At 41.2% G+C, this 10,089-nt stretch overlaps 1 protein-coding gene across 1 annotated transcript in view; it reads right to left on the bottom strand.

Moving 5' to 3' along the window:
• Window positions 1-914: 914 nt before the first annotated feature.
• Window positions 915-10,089, bottom strand: part of LOC139579750 (CD209 antigen-like) — a 13,385-nt gene continuing 4,210 nt past the window's right edge. Inside the window, exons 6-7 of the mRNA XM_071408572.1 lie at window positions 1,940-2,040; window positions 915-1,679 (exon numbers count right to left, since the gene is read on the bottom strand). Coding sequence (XP_071264673.1) covers window positions 1,526-1,679; window positions 1,940-2,040 — 255 coding nt within the window. The 3' untranslated portion in view covers window positions 915-1,525. The remainder of the gene's footprint in view (window positions 1,680-1,939; window positions 2,041-10,089) is intronic.

Consider the following 10,089-nt stretch of genomic DNA (forward strand, 5'->3'; position numbering starts at 1 on the left):
TAGACACCATGATGAGTGTGTGGATATGTAGCAGACAGCAACCTCCAGGAGAGACACAATAGCAGATAGACACCATGATGAGTGTGTGGGTATGTAACAGACAGCAACCTCCAGGAAGAGACACATAGCAGATAGACACCATGATGAGTGTGTGGATATGTAGTAGACAGCAACCTCCAGGAAGAGACACAACAGCAGATAGACACCATGATGAGTGTGTGGATATGTAGCAGACAGCAACCTCCAGGAAGAGACACAACAGCAGATAGACACCATGATGAGTGTGTGGGTATGTAGCAGACAGCAACCTCCAGGAAGAGACACAACAGCAGATAGACACCATGATGAGTGTGTGGGTATGTAGCAGACAGCAACCTCCAGGAGAGACACAACAGCAGATAGACACCATGATGAGTGTGTGGATATGTAGCAGACAGCAACCTCCAGGAAGAGACACAACAGCAGATAGACACCATGATGAGCGTGTGGGTATGTAGCAGACAGCAACCTCCAGGAAGAGACACAACAGCAGATAGACACCATGATGAGTGTGTGGGTATGTAGCAGACAGAAACCTCCAGGAAGAGACACAACAGCAGATAGACACCATGATGAGTGTGTGGATATGTAGCAGACAGCAACCTCCAGGAAGAGACACAACAGCAGATAGACACCATGATGAGTGTGTGGGTATGTAACAGACAGGTCCACTGGTGTATGGTGCTGCTATAGGTAACATACACGTTGTCCCTTGCATTAGCATTGTTTTTGTCGTGTGTGTGTGTTCCCTTTTTGTACTTCTCTGTCCTCTGTGTGTGTCCAGGCCACACTGTATTAAGTATCCAATCACATTCAATCAGGAAGCTGGTAGACCTTGTTAAAGAACATTGTTCCTTTATTTATTGTGACTTTGTTATTCTTTTATTAAAGTGATAAACAGGTTAATAATTGGTCCCACCTTTTTACTAAGCATAAGCCTTCAGCTAATCACATGACATGTTTCTAATAAAATAATGAAGAATCATTTTACAGAGTACAGTATATCTACATCCTCTCCTCTAAATCTAAACACAACAATTATTTGTTTTATTGTTTATCTCTTCCTCATTCTCTTAATGTTCTTCCTCCTCTGTCTCTCTCTGACACTAAGGCTCTATCTCAATAAGTATTTCCTAGATTCCTCTCCTCCTGTCTCCTCTCCTCCTTTCAACCCTATTAGAGGAGAAGGTCCAAGGCACCTCCCCTAGGATTGTATTATCCAATGTGTTTTGAGAAGGAGGGGAGGAGAGAGGATGCGAGGAGGAATCGAGTAAAGCCAAATTGAAAAAGAGCTCATAAACAAGTCTGTAATACCACTATTTCACCTCTTTGGTGAGTTCATCTCTCACTTTAACCACTTAACCATTAAGTACTGTATCCAACTGTCAACATAATAACTACGAGAGAGAGAGAGAGAGAGAGAGAGAGAGAGAGAGAGAGAGAGAGAGAGAGAGAGAGAGAGAGAGAGAGTTACAGTAGGTTATTGTTACACCGATTTCTCACAGATCCAGTTATGAATTGTGCCACATTTGTCATCATTCCATGTCTCTACATGGTCATCTTGTCCATAGTATATCTCAACACAGTCCTCCTGTCCAGGGAACAGACCACCATTATTAGGCTGTCCTGTCCCCCAGTATCTAGACAACACAGAGAACCAGACAGTCAAAGACACACTCTGTAAGATGTTATCAAGAATGGACCATTAACAATGATATGTCTTTTTTATATAATGACATTTTAATCTAAAAGTATGACTTGATTTCTAAGATACATCTATAGTTAGCATAGAATGACATCCATGAGTCGGAACATACATTTTGATGAACATGATTGGAAGCAATATATCATTGTTGTTTTGTATCTCCATATCACAAGGTAAAAAGTTCAAATCTCTCACCCTGTGGTCAGTGGGGTGCCGTCCACCCACTTCCAGGTCCCCTCAGTAACAGAGTCATTCAGACCAATCCAGGCTTTCAGGTGGAGGTTGAAGAGAAATGTCTATTGTTGAGAAAGATAAAGATTATTTCACTCTTAATATATTTATAAAATATTGCAAACATATTAGTGTACTGATGAAAAGAGAGACTCTCTCTCTCTCTGTATCTCTCTCTCTCTCTCTCTCTCTCTCTCTCTCTCTCTCTCTCTCTCTCTCTGTATCTCTCTCTCTCTCTCTCTGTATCTCTCTCTCTCTCTCTCTGTATCTCTCTCTCTCTCTCTCTGTATCTATCTCTCTCTCTCTCTGTATCTCTCTCTCTCTCTCTCTGTATCTCTCTCTCGCTCTCTCTCTCGCTCTCTCTCTCTCTGTATCTCTCTCTCTCTCTCTCTGTATCTCTCTCTCAAATTCAAATTCAAATTCAAGCTGCTTTATTGGCATGAAAAACATTGTGTCAATATTGCCAAAGCAACAATGTATACAATATACATTGTAATACAATTAAAACAATGACAAATAATAATATAGAATGGCAGTAAATAATAATACAAAATTAAATATAAAAATAGTAACAATAAAATGGTAACAGTCAATAGTCGAATGTTATGTATGGTGTAATGCACCACTACCACCACCACCATCATTAAACTGCTATCATTACCATTACCACCCATACCATTACTATTTGGAATGATAAACAACAATAATAATACTAATAACAATAACAGTAAAAACAATAACAGTCATAATAAGTAAGTTACTGCTTACTATGCAGATGTTATTATTCAGTGTCCCTCAGGCTATGGCAGGCAAATATATATTTGGCTGCAAGAGGAGCCATTGCTCCTTCGCCCATGAGTATTTTTAGTTTTTCCTCTGGGTTTAATAAGTTAAAATTTGGAATAAATGTAGTCATTTCTGTGAATAATGAATCTCTTGGTGAGGAATATTTATCACAGTAAAGGAGAAAGTGCATCTCTGTTTCTACCTCCCCTGTCGTGCAGTGACCACATACACGCTCCTCTTTGGGTAGCCATGTCTTTTTATGTCTGCCGGTTTCTATTGCCAATCGGTGGTCACTCAGCCTGTACTTGGTAAGGATCTGTCTCTGCTTCGAATCTCTGACAGAGTAGAGATATTCAGCCAATTCATATTCTCTGTTTAGGGTCAGATAGCAATTTAGTCGGCTTTGGGATTTTGTTTCGTTTTTCCAATGTTGTAAATATGAGTCCTTTGATTGGTTCATGATTTTGTTTATTGGAATTCTTTGTTTTGAAGCAGTGCTGGTGTCAGCTTGGTTGGTTAGGTCCAACACCAGCTGACTGAGAGGGCTCGTTTCTGGGCTCAGCTCTTGGGTTTGAAGTGCTTTAAATTGCAGACTCGAATTTGGACTTGAATTTAGATGTAGCCAAAATTTTAATGATCTTTTCTGTATTTTCATTATTACTGGAAAGCGGCCCAATTCTGCCCTACATGCATTAGTTGGTGTATTTCTCTGGACTTGTAGGATTTTCCGACAGAATTCTGCATGTAGGGTTTCAATTGGATGTTTGTCCCACATTTTAAAGTCCAGTTTATTGAGTGGCCCCCAAACCTCACTTCCGTAAAGAGCTATTGGTAGGATTACACTGTCAAATATTTTGGTCCAAATTCTAATTGGGATGTTGATTTTGAATAATTTCATTTTTATTGCATACAATGCTCTGCGGGCTTTTTCTTTGAGTGCATTCACTGCCATATTAAAGTTTCCCGATGCAGATATGGTCAGACCAAGGTAGGTGTAATTTTTTGTGTGTTCAATTATGGTGTTGTTCAGGGTGAATTTATATTTGTGTTTCTGACATCTGTTTTGTTTTTGGAAAATCATGATTTTAGTTTTTGGGAAATTTACTGCCAGGGCCCAATTATGGCAATATTGCTCTAGAATATTAATGTTCTGTTGAAGACCTTCTTTGGTTGGTGATAGAAGTACCAAGTCATCAGCATATAGCAGGTATTTCACCTCTGTGTCAAATAGTGTGAGTCCTGGGGCTGGAGAATGGTCCAACATGTCTGCTAATTCATTGATATAAATGTTGAAAAGATTTGGACTCAAACTACAGCTTTGTCTCACACCTCGACATTGTGAAAAGAATTCTGTTCTTTGGTTTTTGATTTTTATTGCACACTTGTTTTCTGTGTACATACATTTTATTAAGTCATACACCTTACCACCAAGCCCACTTTGTAGAATTTTGTAGAATAGCCCTTCGTGCCAAATAGAATCAAATGCTTTTTTAAAGTCAATAAAGCAAGCAAAGATTTTGCCCTCTTTTTTTTGGTGGACGTGTTTATTAATTAGTGTGTGTAAGGTGTATATATGGTCAGTAGTGCGATGGTTAGGGAGAAAGCCAATTTGACATTTAGTTATTACATTTTTTTCTTGAAGAAAGGTTTGGATTCTTGAATTCAAAATGCTACAGAAAACCTTTCCCAAGTTACTGTTTACACAAATTCCCCTGTAATTATTGGGGTCTGATTTGTCTCCACTTTTGTGGATAGGGGAGATGAGCCCCTGGTTCCAGACATCAGGGAAGCAGCCAGAAGTTAAAACCATGTTGAACAATTTAAGCACAGCATTTTGCAACTCAGGTGTGCTGTTTTTCAGCATTTCATTTCTGATGTTGTCTAGACCACAAGCCTTCTTTGATTTAATAGATTTGAGCTTTTCATTTAGTTCTTGTTGGGTTATTGGGTAACCTAATGGATTTTGGTTATTTTTAATGACTGATTCAAGGATGTTCAATTTTTCTTTAATTTCTAATTGGTTCTGTTTTAAGTCTTTTTGTGGGATGTTTTTGTATAGATTATCAAAATAAGTTTTCCAAATTCCTACATCTTGTATGGCTAATTCTTGTGGCTTTGTTGTGCTTAAATTGTTCCACATGTCCCAGAACTGATTTTGGTCAATTGCGTTTTCAATTTCATCAAGTGTCTTGTTGGTATAATTCAGTTTCTTGCGTTTCAGTGTATGTTTATACTGTTTCAGAGTTTCAAAGTATTCATATCGTAGCTCTGGGTTGTTTTGCTGCTTATGTTTTTTGTTTGACATTTGTCTTAGGTGTTTTCTAATTGTTTTACATTCATTATCAAACCATTTGTCAGAAACATTTTGTTTTTTGTTTCTGATGTTGCATTTCTTTGGTTTTCTCAAATTTGCTTTCGATGCTGCTTTTTGGAATATGCAGTTGATGTTTAGAGTAGCCGAATTGACACCATCTTTATTGTTTTGGTATTGTGAGTTATTGAAAAACTGTATAGAGTTCATCATTTCTTTTGAGTTCAATGTTTCAATGAATCTCTCTGCACTGTTTGGAGCCCATCTGTATGATTGGTTTATGTTGAATAGTTTATTGGGCAGTTTTTTTGAATGAATATTGCCGGTTAATTTCTTCAAGAACACGTTGATCTGACTGTGATCTGACAATGGTGTCTGTGGTCTGACAGTGAATGCACTAATGGAGGAGGGGTCAATGTCCGTGATGGCATAATCGACTACACTTGTCCCAAGAGCTGAGCAGTAAGTAAACTGACCTAAAGAGTCCCCTCTGATTCTACCATTAAGCATGTACAGGCCTAAGGCTCGACAGAGATGCACTAACTCCTTCCCATTTTTGTTCAGTATTTGGTCAGGACTGTTTCTATTATTTATAATAGGGCTGCTGTACAAGGAGGGGTGACCAAATATGTGGTGGTTACCTCCCGCATCAGTGTAGTCAGGCTCAGAACCTGTTCTTGCATTGAAATCTCCACAAAGAAGCACTTTACCCTCTGCCTGAAATGTAATGATTTCTGTATGGAGATTGTCAAAAAACTGATCATCATAATATGGTGAATCTGAAGGAGGAGCATAAGCTGCACATATGTACACATCATTGTCACAATAGATTGTACCTTTGTTAAGTTTTAGCCAAATGTGACTGGTACCTTTTTTCATTTCATTCAGTGCCAAGTCCTGCTTATGCCAAATGATGATTCCACCTGAGTCTCGGCCCCGTTTAACATTTTTATGTTTGATTGATGGTAGTAAGCTTTCTCTATACCCTGAGGGACACTGAGTATCTATGTCTCCACGACACCATGTTTCCAGTAGGATTATGATGTCCTGTCCCTGGATGTTTTTAATAAATTCTGGATTTGTTGTTTTATAACCAAAATGTGAAGAGTAAAGTCCCTGGATATTCCAAGAGCTGATAGTTAATGATCTCATTTATAATAAGTGATATTCACTGGTTTGAGTAAAGTACATTGAAAACAATACAAAATAATATATATATATATATATACATATACATACATATATATATACATATACATACACACACACACACACACACACACACACACACACACACACACACACACACACACACACACACACACACACACATACATACATACATACATACATACATACATACATACATACATACATACATACATACATACATACATACATACATACACACACACACCATTATATATAAATATTATTATTATACCGGTGCCAATAAAAAATTAAGAATAGTTGTAAACAAATGAATAAGAATGGAATAAGACTGCATAAAAAATAAGTACAATGCAATCTGCAACCCTGTGTGTGTGTGTGTGCGCGTGCGTGTGTGTGCGTGCCCGTCTAGCCCAGTAGTCTGCATATTAGTTGCAGTAGTTGGCGCACCTCTCCTATCTCTGATTGTTCTAGGTGTCTTTTGCCAGAGGTTACCTCAGCATATGTAGGCTGATGATCTGAATGATACATGGTGTGGACTGCATCATGTGGTGTACTTCTCTGAAGGACAGTGTTCTGTCCGACCCTGGAGTAGTGGTCAGAGCTGTGTTGTGATGGGCCAGGTCCAGTAGAGATGTGTTGTGACGGGCCAGGTCCAGTAGAGCTGTGTTGTGATGGGCCAGGTGTAGTAGAGATGTGTTGTGATGGGCCAGGTCTAGTAGAGATGTGTTGTGATGGGCCTGGTCCAGTAGAGCTGTGTTCTGATGGGCCTGGTCCAGTAGAGCTGTGTTGTGATGGGCCTGGTCCAGTAGAGCTGTGTTGTGATGGGCCTGGTCTAGTAGAGCTGTGTTGTGAAGGCCCTGGTCTAGTAGAGCTGTGTTGTGATGGGCCGGGTCTAGTCGTGCTGTCCTGAGACGAGTCTGGTCTCGTAAATCTGTGTTGTGATGGGCCTGGTCTAGTAGAGCTGTGTTCTGATGGGCCTGGTCCAGTAGAGCTGTGTTGTGATGGGCCTGGTCCAGTAGAGCTGTGTTGTGATGGGCCTGGTCTAGTAGAGCTGTGTTGTGATGGGCCTGGTCTAGTAGAGCTGTGTTGTGTTGGGCCTGGTCTAGTCGTGTTGTCCTGATGCGGGTCTGGTCTCGTAAATCTGTGTTGTGATGGGCCTGGTCTAGTAGAGCTGTGTTGTGAAGGCCCTGGTCTCGTAAATCTGTGTTGTGTTGGGCCTGGTCTAGTAGAGCTGTGCTGTAATAAGCCGTGTCTTGCTCTTTTCTCCTGGGGATGGTGGAGGTACTGTTGTTTCAGAAGGTGGGGCGGGGGACCTCTGTTGCTGGGGTGATGGGTGTGTGGGTCCCTGCCAAGTGTTGCATCTTTTAGGTCCTTGGCAAAGGTTCTGACACTGTCCTGATCAAGATGTACATCATCGTATAAGTGTTGACATGTCAGAGTGGGGTGGTGAGCCGTTCTGACGTTGAGTAGTGAGGCACAGTCCACAGTGATCTGTTGATTTATTTTGTCGATCAACTGTCCTGGGAAGTCTTTTCTTGGTAGGAGGGTGGACACAACTATATTGGTTGTTGGGAACACAGCCTGTGCCCGTTCTGCCACTCTTCTCACTGCCCCAGATACATCTTCACCTTTGGCATGAAGGTCGTTTGTGCCAGTGTGGATGATGATGTTGTCGAGGGTGTCAATCCTGGTCTGACTGAGTAGCTGCATTGCACTGTCAGTTGTAGGACACCAGAACTTATACACCTGGTGTCTAGGGAATAATCTTTCCTGGACTAAGAACTTCCCATTTGAATCAATAAGGATTGCAGTTGTGGGTGACTGTCTGGCTGGAGCAGACTGGGAGGATGGTATTCTGACCTTGGCTGGAGCACACTGTGTTGGAGCAGACTGAGAGGCTGGTTGGCTGACCTGGGCTGGAGCAGACTGAGAGGCTGGTTGGCTGACCTGGGCTGGAGCAGACTGAGAGGCTGGTAGGTTGACTTGTGCTGGAGCACACTGTGCTGGAGCAGACTGGGAGGATGGTATTCTGACCTTGGCTGGAGCACACTGTGTTGGAGCAGACTGAGAGGCAGACTGAGAGGCTGGTAGGTTGACCTGGGCTGGAGCACACTGTGCTGGAGCAGACTGGGAGACTGGTATTCTGACCTGTGCTGGAGCAGACTGGGAGACTGGTATTCTGACCTGTGCTGGAGCAGACTGAGAGGCTGGTTGGCTGACCTGGGCTGGAGCAGACTGGTAGGCTGGTGCAGTGTCATCAGGCTGTGTGGTGGAGGCCATGCTGGTCTCGGGTTCTGCTTGTGTTATGCCAAGCTGGTGGACATGTTCTCCAGATGCAGAGGACATAATGACTCGCTGCTGGTTGAGGAGGTCAATGTACCTCTCTCTCTGCTCTAGCTGCTTTCTTGTTGTGCTCAGATGGTCTCTGAGGTCATCATTTGTCTGACTCAGTTTGTCCATTCTGCTTTCTAGTTTAGCAATAGATGCTCTGCTCTCCTCCTTGAACTGTTTCATCTCTTCTTTAAGTTTCTGGACAGTGTCCTCCTCTTGAAGCATGTTCTCTCGGAGTTCTATGACCTCTGCTTCAACTAGAGAGAGGGTGTTGTGGAAACGTTGCATAGCAGGTGTTCTTGGTGTTGTAGGCATGTCCTTGGCTCTGTCTGCTGCAGGTGAGGTAGGTAGAGGGACACTGAGGGCTTCTTGCTGGGTCACAGAGACCGCTGGGGCCTGCTTTTCACCGTCATCTCCCTCCTTGACTTTTTCCTCAGTTTCTGAGATGATTTCAGCTTCTGCTTTTAGGGTAGTAAACCTATTCTCAAAAGCCTGGAGGCTTGAATCATTGCCTTGTATCAATACAGTTCCATTATTATATACGTTTACTGTTTGATATGTGTTGCTATGGTCAGCTTCTTCAAAAATGCTGATCTGACATCCTTGGCTGATGCCTCTCTTTTTTGAAAAAGGGAAATGGTTGCAAATAACCCTTTTCCATATGTGCCCTCGTTTGGTATTAAAAATTAAATTTGCTCTTGTTTTGCAACTGGTAAGATCTGCAAACAGGCATTCATGGTTCTGTCCCATCAACAAACCTTTGAAACTTTTCTTAGCTTTCTCTGTTTTGATGTCTGGTGGGTAAACAACTTCCATAGCAACGCTGGTAATGTTGGCTGATGTTGCAATAGAAGTGTTGTTTCTTGTTTAATTGTCTTTTATGTCTTTAGAGGACTGCTTCACCTTGATGTCCCCTTTCCCCCTTTCCCTTTTCTTCTGTCCTTATTTTGTCCCACTTTGTCCCTTCTTCTCTTCTGTCAACTAGACACTCCTTGTTAGCTAGCTAGCTTCTTTTCAGGAGAGTCCTTAGCAACTGCCTAGCAACAGGTAAACAACTTAGCTAGCTAAGAAAACTGTATAATTGTATGAAAAATTGTTACTTTTTCAGAATCCTTTCTTCTTTGTTTGCTGCTTGTTTGGTCTCCTATTCTGTCTAGCAGTTTTCTTTTGTTTTTTTTCAATGTACTTTACTCTAAAAACCATATAAATCTCAATATTTTTAGGAGCTCATCTTTTCAGCTGCTGCTGCTTAATTTGGAACTCCGGAACTCTCTCTCTCTCAATTCAATTCAATTTCAATTCAAGGGGCTTTATTGGCATGGGAAACATGTGTTAACATTGCCAAAGCAAGTGAGGTAGATAATATACAAAAGTGAAATAAACAATAAAAATGAACAGTAAACATTACACATACAGAAGTTTCAAAACAATAAAGACATGACAAATGTCATATTATATATATGCAGTGTTGTAACAATGTACAAATGGTTAAAGCACACAAGTTAAAATAAAT

Source organism: Salvelinus alpinus, chromosome 6 (genome assembly GCF_045679555.1).
Source record: "Salvelinus alpinus chromosome 6, SLU_Salpinus.1, whole genome shotgun sequence".
NCBI lineage: Eukaryota > Metazoa > Chordata > Actinopteri > Salmoniformes > Salmonidae > Salvelinus > Salvelinus alpinus.